The 16811-nt window shown below is 45.7% G+C and overlaps 1 protein-coding gene across 1 annotated transcript in view; it reads left to right on the forward strand.

Annotated features, from left to right (window-relative positions):
• Positions 1 to 15072, forward strand: part of LOC125946632 (uncharacterized) — an 81564-nt gene extending 66492 nt beyond the window's left edge. The window contains exons 3-4 of the mRNA XM_049670266.1: positions 7526 to 8181; positions 14180 to 15072. Coding sequence (XP_049526223.1) covers positions 7526 to 8181; positions 14180 to 14336 — 813 coding nt within the window. The 3' untranslated portion in view covers positions 14337 to 15072. The remainder of the gene's footprint in view (positions 1 to 7525; positions 8182 to 14179) is intronic.
• Positions 15073 to 16811: the final 1739 nt, after the last annotated feature.

Raw genomic sequence — 16811 nt, forward strand, 5'->3', positions numbered from 1 at the left:
GAAGGCAGGTATCCAGTTTGCTACCCTGCACTGGGGAAGGAGAGACAGAAAGATAAAGAAAAATGCACACACATAGAAAGGGAGGGAATAAAAAATGTCACAGTTTCGCCCTAAGGGCGAAGCAATGAACGCGATAGCAACACAGCAATGTCATACGAAGTAAGGTGAGCGGCTTTGGTAGCAATATGAATTGTAGTAAACATGAGCTGATTAAGTAAGCAGGTGTGCTGCGGCGTAAGTAGACCGACATGAAGAGAGACTCGATGACCACGAGAAGGCGCGTGTGAAACGGTGGTGTTGATGAGAAGCGCTTCCCGTGGGCAGCGCGCGTGCGAAGGGACACACCTGTAGCGCTGCACTGCCGATCCGGGCAGCATTACATGTGTAGCGTGCGTTGGAAAATGTGGCCCGACTATTACTAACTGAATGAACAAGCGTGGTGTGAGCGCGCACAAACATGAATAGATCACACTGAATAACTGCAGACAACGACTGTCAAAACGCTGGCAGCAAGCGCATATATACGCCGCAGCAGCGGGCGAAGGTACGTGCGGTCTATCGCTTCAACAGAAACTGAGCGGCGAACGCACAGTGCATAAAGGTCAGAGCCGTGTGGAGATAAGAGACGGTGCGGCGAGCGACGAGCGCGGTTGTTGGCAGAGGAAAAGTGCGCCCCCACCCCTCCCCGCTCCCTCCGGCGCTGGCTTCCCGCTTCCTTGCTTGCGCGTGGGAGAGATGAGAGACCGTGCGGTCGAGCGACGAGCGCGGTTGTTGGCACAGTAGAAGTGCCCCCCCCCCCCCCCCCCCCGCTCACTCCGGCGCTGGCTTCCCGTTTCGTTGCTTGCGCGTGGGAGATTGAGTGCGTTCGCTCTCCGTGATAGCGCGCGTCCCAGCACGCTTCCGCTCGGGCATACGGAGCGCGGTGAAGATTTTATCTATACGGAACCTCACGGCGACGGCGACGGCAGAAATCCGGTTGAAGTGTCCATATAATTGCTATCGCAATAATAAGCTACATGTATGGGCACTGCTTATTCAACAGCATAATAAGCTGTGCTCTCTGTCCAATTTTAATGGGTATCATAACCCATCTATTAGATAGACGTGCTACTACAATGGCTTCAGCTCCCGGAAAAGCTGCAGTGTATGTATCATCGCATATTGCTCACACAGTGATTGATCTGGAGCCATGGTGCAGTGTTAATCAAGAAGTTGTCGGTGTCCTGGCACGACCAGTGAATACTCCTGTCATTCTAGTGTCATTCTACGCCAGACCACAGCGCACACGTTTGAACTTGGGGTGGATAGCCCATCTACGGTCTACGTACCCGGGAATTCCTATTCTCGTGGGTGGAGACTTTAATGCTCCACACACAGAATGGGGGTACAAGTACAACTCCCGAAGAGGATGTCAAGTTAAAAACGTCATGAGCGATGCCACTTTTACACTGTTGAACCGTCACGCTGTGCCTACCTGTGCTGTACCCGCAGTATCTAGAACACACGCTCCAGACCTCACGCGGTGGTTGGGCCCTGGAATGCCGCAGTGGCGGGTGGAACCAGATACCTGGGGCAGTGATCATATGCCAATAATGATTGGATTACGTAGAACGTGCATAAAGAAAATTCGATGACGAGTAGCAGTCACGCATTGGGATAAGTTTCGGGAAACATCGATTGATAAAGTACCCTCAGAGCCCTCGGAAATTCTTCCCGCTTTGCAAGAACTGCTCCGGAGTAACACCACTATAACCACAGTTGACGAGGAACAACCTCAACCAGACTTCGCTCTTTTGCAACTTTGGGCAAAGCGACGTCATGCAGAAGTGTATGCGTCGAGGAATCCTGATGTACCAGGTAGCCGTGCACGTGCTAACCATATAGCGGCGAAGGCGCGTCGGCACGAAAAGCAACTTTCTCGACGACGATGGTATGAGTGGTGCGAGAATCTTGGATCGGGCATTGGAAACAGAGCACTTTGGCGTACGTTTCGGTCAATGGAACGCGGTCATAAGCAACCTGACCCTGCAGCGAGCGTTAGGTTAGCGATGCAAAGTTCGCCACATGAATTTGCAGAACACGCTGCTAGAGCGTTTTTCCCGAAGTACGATCACGCGTCAGCTGTAAACTGCCCCGAAATCGATGAGTCTGATGAATTCGAAATATCCAGCCCTTTCAGCATGGCCGAACTAATTGCGGCGATTGAAACTTCCAAGAAACGAACAACATCTGGACCCGATGGTATTCCTTATGAGGTTTTCAAGAACATGGGAGGAGCAGCTCTCGACGCACTTCTTCAGGCTATTAATAAAGTATGGGAGACTGGAAACGTTCCACCTGACTGGAAGCATTCAATTGTTGTCCCGATTCAGAAACCAGGAAAGTCTCCAAATAACCTGCAGTCTTTACGCCCAATTTCACTAACCTCAACTGTCTGCAAGCTCGCTGAAAAGATGCTGGCCACACGTGTTTCCTGGTGGCTTGAACGCCATGACAAATATCATCCTGCTCAAATTGGCTTCCGTTCTTACTTGGGAACTGAAGACGGTCTTTCTATCTTATCAGACGACGTTTTACAGATTTCACCACACAGTCACGCTGTGCGCACGGTAGTAGCAACAGACATAACGAAAGCTTATGACAATATAGACCATGAAATCATTATTGCCAACCTCATCGACCTGGTACTTCCACCGCGGGTCATAAGATTTATCTACTCATTTCTTCATAAACGCACATTTACGATTAGAGTAGATGGAAGGCAAGAAGGGTATTTCACATCGAACAGAGGAGTCCCACAAGGTTCGGTTTTAGCTCCTCTTCTCTTCAACGTTGCTCTAATGCCTCTAGCCTGGCAACTACACCAGATTCCAGACGTGAAGTTTTTAATCTATGCGGATGACGTCACTTTGTGGTCCGTGCATGAAGATGTATCTCGACAAGCTCAACAGCTTCAAGAAGCCCTTGATGTTCGGCACAACTACGCTCGGAAAGCAGGGTTGGACATTTCCGCCCAAAAAATCAAGCTATGTTGTGGTGGCCAATAAGAAAGGACGCACAAGAATCACGCAGCACCCCTTTACATTTAAACTCGGCGCAGTGACAATCCCTGAGGCTTCTGAGGTCCGCATACTGGGTCTCGATATTCACCAGTCCGGCAGTGGTGCACACTGGCTCCGTAAAATCCGACAGACTTCGACAAAAACACTTCACCTTATTCATCGCATTGCAGCAAAAGCAGCTGGAGCTCGTACTGACGTAGCTCGACGGCTGGTACGTACAGTCTTGCAGCCAAGAATTTTATATCAAGCACAATTTCAAAGGCTAACTTTGGCACAGTTGGCACAGTTAGAGACGATTAATTGCGATGCTATGCGCACAATCACAGCACTACCACGCATCACTCCGATACCAACCTTACAGGAACATGCCCAGCTCAACACAATTGCAGAGCTAATTTTGCAACGTGAAAAAGCAGGTGAAATAAAAAAGCAACTTGTTCCGGCTGTCGCTGCGTTGCATGCTCATTTTCAACGCGGCTCTCGGATTGACAATCAGTCCTATCCAATGCCTCCCTGGGAATTCACCAGCATCACAACTAATAAGCCAACGAAGTTACGACGCAGCGATACAACAGGTATTATTGACGACCACAATATCATCGATGCGTCATGGGCTAACACCTGCAAAGTCTATACGGATGCTGCTATTCTCCCAGGCGGCGGGAGGACATCATTCCTTAGTACTACGCATAATTTGATCAGCGGCCACCAGCGCTATTTATCTACGGAAGCCAGCGCTCTAGTAATGGAACTTCAAGCCATCCACGACGCTGTGCAAGATGCGACATCTAAGCTGCCTACCATCAAACAACTAGATATCTTCACTGATTCTTTAGCGGCTATTCAGGAACTGAAGAAGGTTGACAAGGCGATGGAAATCTGCGAGACAATACACACTATGACTAGAAAAACAGCTACTTGCGTCAAGGTACACTGGATTCAAGGCCATGCAGCGAACCCTCACAACATTGCTGCTGACCAGCAGGCACATTGCCCTCCTAATCCAGACCTTCCGTCTATTCCCCTCCCACCTCAACCCCTTAACTCGCTCCGAGCCCGTAAAAATTTTCTCCGGCAGGACACACGCGCTCTTATCCCCCCCCCCCCCCCCCCCCCCCCCGTGGGTCTGCTCCCTCCCCCTTCACCTTACTAGGGCGGAGGAAGTTGTGGTTAGGAGGCTTCGGGCCGGGGTGGCCCTTACACCGGCTGTGATCTCAAGGTGGAACTGGTCGCATTTACCACTGGTTGCTACGTGTCCGTACTGCTCCGTCCCTGTGATGGAAGCAGATACATACCACCTAATATGGACATGTACTGGTTTACAATAGGAACGCTCGCGTCTCCTACTGCAAGCCGGCCTCCGCTACAGTGTGACAACCAGCTATGACCGCTGGATACATGATAACAGATTCCACAAAACACTGCTTCAATTCATACACAACACAGGCCTCACAGCACACATGTAATACACATATACACATCAAGAATTATGCCTTAACGGCAAGTCTTTATCGCAATAAAAAAAAATCATTGCATTCTACCGGTACTAACATATGGGGCAAAAACTTGGAGGTTAACAAAGAAGCTCGAGAGCAAGTTAAGGACCGCACAAAGAGGGATAGAACGAATAATGTTAGGCCTAACGTTAAGAGACAGGCAGAGAGCGCTGTGGATCAGAGAACAAACGGGGATAGCCGATATTCTAGTTGACATTAAACGAAAAAAAAAATGGAGCTGGGAAGGCCATGTAATGCGTAGGATGGATAACAGGTGGACCATTAGAGTTACAGAATGGATACCAAGAGAAAGGAAGCGCAGTCGAGGACGGCAGAAAACTAAGTGGGGTGATGAAGTTAGGAAATTTGCAGGCGCAAGTTGGAATCAGCTAGCGCAAGACAAGGGTAATTGGAGACCACAGGGAGAGGCCTTCGTGCTGCAGTGGACATAAACACAGGCTGATGCTTATGATGATGATGATTATTATTATTATAAGGCTCATAAGGCGTAAAGGCACCAAAGCAACCTGTAGGGAAGCTCTCCCAAGAAACAAAGGACCTAATAAAGAAACGGCAAAACATGAAAGTGTCCAACTCAAGAGATCAGATAGAATTCGCTGAACTGTCAAAACTGATCAACAAGAAGAAAGTAAGGGATATTCGAAATTATAACGTGGGAAAAATTGAGGAAGCCGTAAAATATGGACGCAGCATGAAATCAGTAAGAAGAAAACTAGGCATATGACAAGGCAAGATGTATGCACTGAAAAATAAGCATGGTAATATCATCAGCAATTTCGATGACATAGTAAAAGCAGCAGAAGAATTCTATACTGACCTGTACAGTAGCCAAAACAGCCAAGCTTCTTCCATTCGAAATAGTGATGAACCGGATACAGAAGCTCCTTCTATAACTAGCGATGAAGTTAGAAGGGCCTTGAAAGATATGACCAGGGGAAAAGCGCCTTGAGAAGATGGAATAACAGTAGATTTAATCAAAGATGGAGGAGATATCATGCTTTAAAAGCTTGCGGCCCTTTATACGCAATGCCTCACCACTTCAAGTGTACCAGAGAGCTGGAAGAACGCCAACATTATACTTATCCATAAGAAGGGAGACGTTAAAGAATTGAAGAATTACAGACCCATTAGCTTGCTTTCAGTATTGTATAAAATATTCACCAAGATAATTTCCAATAGAATCAGGACAACACTTGACTTCAGTCAACCAAGAGAACAGGCTGGCTTCAGGAAGGGGTATTCTACGATGGACCATATCCATGCCATCAATCAGGTAATCGAGAAATCTGCGGAGTACAATCAACCTCTCTATATGGCTTTCATAGATTATGAAAATGCATTCGATTCAGTAGAGATATCAGCAGTCATAGAGGCATTGCGTAATCAAGGAGTGGAGGAGGCATACGTGAATATCTTGGCAAATATCTACAACGATTCCACAGCTACCTTGGTTCTCCACAAGAAAAGCAGAAAGATACCTGTCAAGAAAGGGGTCAGGCAAGGAGACACAATCTCTCCAATGCTATTCACTGCATGCTTAGAAGAAGTATTCAAGCTCTTAGACTGGGAAGGATTAGGAGTGAGGATCGATGGCGAATATCTCAGCAACCTTCGGTTTGCAGATGACATTGTCCTATTGAGCAACAATGGAGAGAAATTACAACAAATGATTGAGGACCTTCATCGAGAAAGTGCAAGAATTGGGTTGAAGATGAATATGCAGAAGACAAAGATAATGTTCAATAGCCTGGCAAGGGAACAAGAATTCAGGAATTCAGGAATTCAGCCTCTAGAATCTGTAAAGGAATATGTTTATCTAAGTCAATTACTCACAGGGGACCCTGATCATGAGAAAGAAATTTACAGAAGAATAAAATTGGGTTGGAGTGCATACGGCAGGCATTGCCAAATCCTGACTGGGAGCTTACCACTGTCGTTGAAAAGAAAAGTGTACAATCATTGCATTCTACCGGTGCTAACATCCGGGGCAGAAACTTGGAGGTTAACAAAGAAGCTCGAGAACAAGTTAAGGACCGCACAAAGAGCAATGGAACGAAAAATCTTAGGAGTAACGTTAAGAGACAGGAAGAGAGCGGTGTGGATCAGAGAACAAACGGGGGTAGACGATATTCTAGTTGACATTAAGTGGAAGAAATGGAGCTGGGCAGGCCATGTAATACGTAGGATGGATAACCGGTGGACCATTAGGGTTACAGAATGGATACCAAGAGAAGGGAAGCGCAGTCGAGGACGGCAGAAAGTCAGGTGGGATGATGAGGTTAGGAAATTCGCAGGCGCAAGTTGGAATACGCTAGCGCAAGACAGGGGTAATTGGAGATCGCAGGGAGAGGCCTTCGTCCTGCAGTGGACATAAATATAGGCTGATGATGATGATGATGAAGGCGGAAAGGCCGGCATAGTCAGCGTTGGCGTGACCTCGATGGTCCAAAAGTGAGCCAATCAAGACAGTTCATGACGTCAATTAAGCAAAATTAATTAAGACAGAGTTAAATAAGGTAGAGTTAATTAGGGCGAAGTTAACGTAGGCAGGTGAAATTGAGATACAGTTCATTACGGCACTCGAAACACGACCAGTGGTCGGAGTGAAACCCACGACCTTTGGTGTTAATTCAGGCGAAGTTAATTAAGTCACAGTTAATTCAGGTGGAGTTAAGGCACAGGTTTAATTAAGATATAGCTCATTACGGCGCTCGAACCCATGACATATGGTGTTAAAGTGAAGTTATAATTAGGGCACAGTTAGTTAATACGAAGTTATTAGGGGATTCGAACCCAGGACCTTTGGTGGGAGTCGAACCCCCGATCTTTGGTGGTCGCATTGCTTTCGCATGCATCCACGTACAGGGGTGACCAAGTGCCCCTGTAATTTTTGCATTCATTGCGCACTCATCGGTGGCTGTTACTCAGCTGTATTTTGCGTTGCAGGTTGCCGACGATCCAGACGCAGGTGCAGAGAACGCCGTGACCGAAGTGCCACCGGCCAAGTCCCAGGAACTGTCCGCCGCGCCCGCATCGGACGAAGAAGTGCACGATGCCAAGAAGCGCTTCACTGCCGGCTACGCGGCCCCGGACTTCGCCAAACAGCTAGAGAAGAAGCGCCTAGCCACCAGGAAAAGAATGCAGGACTTCGCCGCTGCGATCATATCCCTGCCTCTGGATTACTACAAGATGAAGCACTACCTCGCAGCTGGCGATACCCGCGGATCGCTGACGCGAGTCATCATCGTGGAGAAGGGCGTAACCACGCTTCTCTACACGTCGGAGCCGAAGTACTTCACCGCTCAGGCGTGGGTCCAGGAGGATGCGTCGCCAACCCTTCCAGAACAGCCTGCGAAACAACAGCAGCAGCAGTCGAATGAGGGCTCCAGCGCTGGACCGGCGTCCATGTTCTCCGGATACCATCGACACAAATTCATCGACACGACGAGATTCCCTGTACACGGAGTTAACTTCACCAACTTTAGTCTCAAAAACGTCTCGTATCGTGAACTCATGGAGTGCACTGGCAAGGTCTTGTGTACAATGGCCGCGCGACCAAGCGTGTTCGGCCCAATCAGCGTTAACGTGACCGAGTCCTTCAGGTAAGCAATCTATTTGGGACCGCGTAAATGGCCTATAATTTAAGACAGTACAGACATAGCGGAGCCAACGTAAAACAAAAACAAAGACGATTGGAAGCATCACGAGAGAGAGACAGACGGTTTGTTTAATGAAAAAAAATTGTACATGTGTTAAAGCAACCCCAGTGGTTCTTCCGGTGAGGTGCCTAGATTAGGTCAATGGTTTTGCTCCTTATAAGGTAGATGAGCATCATATACAGCTTTGCGGTGTTGAGGCGTCCCTCTTGGAAGGATCCAGTCATTGAGTGTGACGACTGAGCTCTGCAGCCCAGCAAGGCAGATTGCTGGCAGTGAGTATAGGCAGGACATGTCCATAGCAGGTGGTGTGCTGTGGCTAACGCACCCGTGGTGCAAGTTCCACAGGTGGGGTCAAGTGACTTGTCAATGTATTGGGCTTTGAACGCAGGCGTGACTGCCGTGCCGGTAAAGCTCGCAAGAACAGTCGTTTTAATTCCGAAACTGAAAAACAAAATGCCGCCATTACCGCTCACCGGAAGTGACGCATGTCTTGTATATAGAACGCGGAGCTCGGTGGCCGCGACTGCCCGAGGCGCGCTGCAAGATCTCGGAGACAATGGGCGGGTACTTCGGTCGTGGTCGCTAACCAAAAGCTGCATGATTCGTTTGCTTGGGAGCTGCCTAGGCGCTGCTAATAAGAAAAATCAAACAATTACCTGCCCTTAGGCTTTGCCAAAATTTGCTCAGTGATACATACCTACTCATTTATTTATGACCAATTTGGCCAAAGTGATATTTCGTTGCTGTTGGAGGTGGACTCTGAACCCTATTTTGCAATGATTCCTTACCGGCAATAGGTTGATTACTGGAAGGGCGAAATGAAGGCCATTTTGCATTTCGTACGTGTCCAAACTTTGGCACGGTTATGGCAGTCTGACGCTGTGGAGTTCTTTCTCGTATTTGTCATGGTACTCTCGTACTTCTCGGCGTTGCAGTAGACGTTTACTAAACCTTAGATATTTGGCTCCTTTAACAATGTAGCGTCGGCACCCGTATTTGATTGATGCGTCGTTTCTGGCTCATCGCGCCTTCTTACGGTAATAGGCGTACAGCTGCAATTTACTGCAACAGCTCAACGTATTTACCATACCCGGTTTGCATGCACGCTTCGCAGTGAAGCGTGCACACTGCGTAGGAATTGACAAATAAACGGGATCGATGGTGTGCCCGGTTACGCTTACTATACACGGTGTTTCACGTAACTTTGGCCAAACCTTATTAGATTATTTTTCGCATTCCGCCTAATTAGATAATTAGTCTTAATTAGTTAATCAACTTCTCAAATATTACAATTAGATTGAAAGTGTCAGTGAGCGAATTGTAGAGCAACACGAGAAATTCCCGATACAGCTTTCTGTTGCTCAATACGTGCTACATAAAAGTTTTTCCGAGCGTGAAAGGAGCCCTCGAATACACGCAAAATTGGCGCGCGACAGTCCGCTCGAGGCAATTTGCGTGGAAAAACACTTGTATGTATCTATTTTTATTTTTTATTTATTCAATGCTGCAGGCCCAAATGGGGGCCCAAGCAGGAGGGGCAGAATACATAAATATTTACATATATATATATATATATATATATATATATATATATATATATATATATATATACGCACATGAAAAAGAAATACAAAAGCAATGCAACATATGCAATGATCAGAAAAGAAAATGAATGCAAAATGAAAGCGACGACCAAATAAAATTAATAGAAGGTGCACTGAAGGAATACAACTTGACAAACTTAGATCAGTATCACACAGAGATTAAGCCATCAGGAATAAAGGAAATACGCATATATGAGCACTTGCAACCATTCTCGCGAGAGGAAAAAAAAATCGACAAGTACCAGAAGTTGATGAACGAGCGACCATGGCAAAATACTGAAAATAATAGAATAAGGAAGATGGTGGAATGTATCAAACAAAATTCACGTGTAAAAAAAAAGAAAAAGAAAACAGTAACAAGGCTTGCCGACATAGCAATACTGTTAACATTAAAGACACATGCGTTCAATAGAATCGGTGCTTATCAATTGTGATAATGGTAGGCTGTTCCAATCTGTTACAGTGCGCGGGAAGAAGAAAAACTTGAAGAGGTTAGTTCGGGTGTTATAAGGTGTTAAAGAATCAGCGTGACGATGCTGTGTTCGACGCGCTGTAAGTGGTTTAACATGAGCCTGTGGGTTGAGGGACAAACAGTTGTTTTTAAGCAAAAAAAAAAAAAAGAAATTTCAGTCTTTGTATTTTCCTACGTAGCTGTAGCGTTTGGATATTATGTTGATTCATTAGGCTAGTAGGAGAGTCACTTAGTCTATATTTAGAAAAAATAAACCTGACAGCTTTACGTTGGATCACCTCTAAAGCATTAATGTTAATTTTCTTATAGGGATCCGACACAATGCATGCATATTCAAGTTTTGGTGGGATGAGTGAAGTGTAAGCCAGTAATCTTGGTGGTGGTGGTGGTGGTGGTGAATCGTAGCAACAGGCGGGTTTAGCCTGGCGATCAAGGCCGGCAATTGCTCCGCCTGAGCGTCTCTTACAATATCGCTGAATGGTTTCATCATATGTCCATCAGTCTAGTCTCTCTTAAGAATTCCATAAGGAGACGTGAAGTTTCTGTGCGGGCTATAACTGATCCCTCGGGAAATACAAGGTGTTGCAGGCACGCATGCGGAAGGTCCTTTTTTTTGTAGATTCTCCAGGAGAGCGGCCCTTTCAACTTGGAATTGCTGGCATGACCACAGAAAGTGTTCAATATCTCCTGTCTCGTCACATGCCGTACAGTTCGGAGAATTGATTCGTCCCGTCTTAAATAACCAGGCTGGTGTACTAGCAGATCCTGTCCTGATTCGATATAAAAGTGGTGCTTCAAAATGATGCTATAAAAGGGCATATGTGGTGGAACCCAAAGCGACCCAAAGTGATTTCGAATGTCCGATTTTTTCACTTGATTACTCTTTGGAGCCTTGATTTTGGGAGGATGATAGAGCGCTGCGTATGCAAGCGCATCAGCTTTTTCGTTACCAGTAATACCAATGTGGGAGGGAATCCACTGAAACTTTACCGTGAAGCCTTTGTTCTTGAGTTCTTTCACAAGGGTTAGTGATTTGTGTGGGAACTTGGTGGATGGCAGACCGCGGTATAGTTGTTTTAACGCGGCCTTTGAGTCCGTAAGGACAACCACCTTCTGCGAAGGCAGAGTCTTTAGTTTGCGCAGAGCAGAAGCTATTGCTACGCCTTCCACAACTGTCGACGAGGCCATACAGTCCATACGGCCAGACCATGTATATCTCAGAGAGGGAATACAGAATGCAGCTGCACAGCGGTCTTCGTCTACTTTGACAGAGCAATCTGTGTATACTTGTAGGTGGTTCGGGTAAGTCGTGTGCAAATGTTCCAGGACTAATGACTTGGCTTCTGCAGATGGAATGCAGCTCTTTGACTGCAATCGTGGTATACTTAAGTCGCATGTGATGTCCTCGAATGTCCAGGGCGGTTCTATCTTTTCCCTCTGTCTCGAGCAGCGCAATCCTAAGACGCGAAGTGTGTTCAGTGCTGCATAAAAATGTGACCGCGGCCTGTTACTTATACGTCTTAACAGGGCTTTGCCGGGCGTAGACTCACTCAATCGTAGCAACTGAATCATGAGACTCTGGGAAGCCTGAAGTCTCAGAAGGCGTGACTCAGCTTCGTAGAGCACTTGTTCGACGCTGGCTGAGGGACTCCAAGGCCAAGTCGAATACCTTTTCTGTGGATGGCTTCTAAGCGCTCGTATTGGCTATCTGAGGGTGACATCAGGGGTAGCTGGTATAGGATCGTACCAGAGGGAGCGTGTTTTAGTTTGTGCCTGAGGAGACAAAGTTTTCTGAAAGCCGAGTTACATACGTTAGAAATGTGGCTATTCCAGCTGAGGTCACTGGTTATTGTTATTCCAAGATATTTATACTGGCTGACTTTGGTCAGCGGTTCAGAGCCGAGGTTATAGACAAACAACATTTTTTTTTTTTCGTGACGGACATGTACACAGTTTTTTTTTCTCTGTTCAATTCCATGCCCCAACGACTGCACCAGGAAAGAATGTTTTGAAGGTCAGAGTTAAGCATTAATTGATCTTCGTGGCAAGTAACCTCGTTAAACAACACACAGTCGTCAGCGAATAGTCTAACTTGAACAGGATGAGAAATTTCGTTAGTGATGTCGTTTATGTATATTAGAAATAGTAAAGGTCCTAGCACACTACCTTGAGGTACTCCAGAGGTTACTGAAAGTTCGGCAGAAGAGTAATTATCAATTGAAACAAACTGCTTGCGATTAGACAGATAAGCCGCCACCCAGTTAATAATATAGGCTGGAAGGTCTATCGACTGTAGTTTTTCTATAAGTTTAATGCGAGGAACAAGGTCAAGCGCTTTCTTAAAATCTAAAAATATTACGTCAATTTGACTTGACTTGTCAAGAGCACTTGCAAAGTAGTGAATAATTGTGGCTAATTGGGTCACATTAGAGAAACCCTTCCGTAAACCATGCTGATGAGGAGACAGTGCGTTGTTGTCACTTAGGAATTTGGTTATTTCATTAGTTATAATATGTTCGATTAACTTGCAACATGATGAAGTTAATGATATCGGACGATAACTGGTTACTGGGGTTTTGTCGCCTTTTTTTTTTTGTATGGGAACGACACGTGCAGTTAGCCAGTCTGTAGAAAGATTAGTCGAAGATAACGAGGGACGAAAGATAACAACAAGGAGCTAACGCTTCAGCATACCTGCGCAGAAAAGCGTTCGGTATGTTGTCTGGTCCTGGAGATGATTTAGCTTTGAGGTTCAGCAACATCGACACTACACCCGGGTGCGAAACAATATCAGAGGTCGAGTTACATTGCATGCGGTTAAGGTTTATACCACCACCGCAACTTGAAAAAGCACTCTGAAAATAATTATTGAAGTGCTCCGCGACACGCTGTTTTTCGACAATGACATGGCCCTCGTGAACAATTTGTTCAATTGACTTAGTTTTTGTGCTTGGAAAAGCCCAAAAATTTTGGGGTGCCGTTCGAATGAATAGCACGTATTGAGCAACAGAAAGCTGTATCAGGAGTTCCTCACGTTGCTCTACAATTTTCTCATTGACGCTTTTCATCTCATTATAATATTTGAGAAGCTGATTAATTAATTAAGACTAATTATGTAATTCGGCGGATTGCAAAAAAAATGATCCGAGTATGTCCAAGCGACGGCAAGCAATGTTACCTTGGTTCTGCCCAGGTATACGTAGCATTTACGTATTTTTAAAGTTTGACCCAGGTTAGCCCTTTAAATGGCAAGATAAGAAAGACTTGACTTAGAATGCTTTCATTGCTTTAGTTCTTTACTTTGGTCAAATACATACCAATTGAAATATTAAATGGTTCCTCTAAAAACTAAGCTAGATACAGTACGTCAAAATTATTGTTGACCAGGTGGTGAAAGGTCAATTTTTATGGTCCAAAACTGCTCTCTGGCACTTGCAATGGCAAGGTCAATGTGTGTTCTTGAGATGTACCTTTATGGAGTTAAGAAATAAGAGCTCGCTTAAAAAAGGAAGACAATTTTCGCACTGGCGAGCATATGACCCGCACGTGCGCTAAGAAGATAACGACGAAGCCTTCAGGTTTTGTGACCACTACGTGTGCGGCCGTTCACGCCCGACATTTTATTGAATACCACTGTTGAGCAGGTACATAAATAAAGGTAAATTTAAAGGCACAGACTAATATTTGGATTTGTCTAGTTTTTTGCAGATGCTTTTGTTAGGTCAGCAATGCGGTTGAGCTAGCAGTTAAAGGGTTAAGTGAAGCACCCTGTATATTGTGTCTCGGTGATTTCCTCTCGTATTGACTCGTTACGCTATTTGTTGGAAACTGCCCCACGTGACCACCGTTTTCTCAATCTGTGCAGTTCGTACAAGCCACCGTACAGCAGCGCGGGGCTCGCCTACTTCAAGTTGTCGTCTGATGCCGGAAGAGACAATGAAGACTGCGAAAATTTCTTCAGTTACTGCCGGCTAAGTGCGAAGATGATCAAGATCCTCTTTGACAGTCGCCTGGCACTATAAGCACGTGCTTCAACAGTCCTTTGTATAGCATACATGGTGTTCAAAATTGAGCTTTAACGAACTTTTAAAAATCGCCTGTGGCAGGTGGCATAATTCTTATCATTGAGCTGGGTTATTCGAACAGGCGGACATTAGTAGCATGAGAAATCGAAACACTCATTCAACTAATTAACAAAAAATGACTAATGAACTTCTTAGTTAATTACTTTACAACACATATCCACTTGAAATGAATTTCCAGGATGACACCAGTTTCGAGATATTATTTCTCCAATTTGTGGGACGAAATAGACGGGCGTTCCAGTTACTTTTGTGCTTCAATGTATAAAACAGCATTTTGGTAGAAAATTAAGTGGAACAACTGTGCCTTTTTACGGCGAGTTTGATGGCGCAAGTCTCCAGACTGGTGTCATTCTGGAAATTCCTTCCAAGTGGATACGCCTGACGAGCTCACCGGCTTCAATTCGTAAATTGCAATATGTGTCGTAAAGTAATTAACTACGAAGTTAATTAGTCCATTTTTTAACGTAGTTTACTATGTGTTTCAATTTCTCGTGCTACTAATGTCCGCCTCTTCGAATAACCCAGCTCAACGATATGAATTACGCTACCTGCCGCAGGCAATTTCCAAAAATCCCGTAAAACTTAAAAATGAACACCCTGTATATACTTTCATTGGAATTCAGGTCGCCCATTGTTCAAATGGATATGCGACCAACTGTGGTAAATAAAGGCCTTCTTGCGTACTATATGCTTATGAATGTGAAATTAATGGATGGTGCTGCGTTAGCTGCACGGGTAGCCAAACAGGTTTATTAGAAAAGCATCCTGAATACTATATAACGGGTGCTTTTTTCGAAGAGCACACATTTTACTCAACTGATCTTGATCACTCGGCGAGATGGACATATTGCTTGCACAAAAATAAACTTGATTCCCACGTAATTCGTTCCTGTGTGTCGTAAAGCAACCAGTTTATAATATAATTACCAAAATTTTGATTAGTCGGTTATGAATTTCGATTTTTCAGCGCGAGTAATCATCTCCGCTTCGGGTAATGCTGCTGAAGGACTGGCAATGGAGTCACGTATAGAACATTCATCTTTAGCGATAAAGTGCACTGGCGGTTGCTCAAGCTTGAGTTGTTCCGAATACCAAGAAGACTGCCCACATTCAACATCGTGAACACGCCGTTGATGTGGATGATGGTGCCCCCTTTATATCGGGTGCGTGTATATACGGTGAAGCGCAATGGCACATACCCCTGTGAACTAGCGAAGCTGACCTTGGCTAAGTCGAGCTAAGCATAGTTGGGACTACTTAAAGGGCAAGTCCGGCGATTTTTTGACCATGTCGAGCTTACAAAATATTTAGGTTCCCGAGACCCTCCTGTGACGCACCTGATAGGACAATTGTTCCGCAAATTCGAAAATAATTTTAAATAAGCAAAAAAAGCGCAAAAACGAAACCGAAACCTGTGCAAGCAGCCGAGCGAACCTCTGCATGTGACGGATGGGACGTCACGAATGTATCCCCGGCGGGGAAAGCGCGCAACGCATGCCGGTCTCGCCCGTGGGGTGAACGAAACCGGCGAAGAGCAGACGCTCAGCTTATTCTTGACCGCGCTGACCTTCGGGGACCTTCGGGTGACATTGCATGTAAGCTGCACCACCTATTCGGATCTGTCAAACAGTGACAATTATGATTCAGAAGAATTAAATAGCCACGAATCGCCGTCCTCCACCACTAGAGCCAGCACCCATGCGCAACATATCACGCTGCGACATAAAGACCAAGGGTAGCCCTAACCACTGATATACGTGCTGCTTGCTATTTTAGGTGTTTTACCCCTCTCAGGGAACCGCTTCGCATGCTCACTGTAAGATGTGGAGCACGACTTTCCGCATTTGTATCCCACAAGAACGCCGGTGACAGTCCAAAGCACCGACCGGTGCATTTGTTTACATCGGCAGGTACAGCGACCACTCGTACGTCGTTCGCTTGAGATAGCCGCTCATCGGTGACATCAATTAATGTCAGAACATATCAAAACACGTAGATTTTGTGCATGTAAGCACCGTTACATCACTCTGGGTCCCGCTGATACGTGCGACCACACACCTTCGGAAACAGCGAGCGGGAGACCGTCTATAGTAGGGAAGCGTTGTGCAGCCTGCTTATCATTATTCGTATTCTCTTCATGCACACAATTAGTGTTCCGTAAAGTAGACATAGATTGGGACATTGCGCGTATGATCCTTCATTTAGAGAATGTATAGTTTTCTCGCGGAAACGCCGATGTCATGAAGTATGACATCGTTGGCAGCTGAACGAGACGGTTGTTTACGCATGCTGTATCGAAGGGGCCTCCGCTTGCTGCCCATTTGGGATACGAGGCAAACAGTGCACCTCGTAAGCTAAATAATGAGAAAGCATAACAATAGGTAATAATACACCCATGGATTTGCGTAGTCA

The sequence above is a fragment of the Dermacentor silvarum genome, chromosome 7, assembly GCF_013339745.2.
Source record: "Dermacentor silvarum isolate Dsil-2018 chromosome 7, BIME_Dsil_1.4, whole genome shotgun sequence".
Lineage (NCBI taxonomy): Eukaryota > Metazoa > Arthropoda > Arachnida > Ixodida > Ixodidae > Dermacentor > Dermacentor silvarum.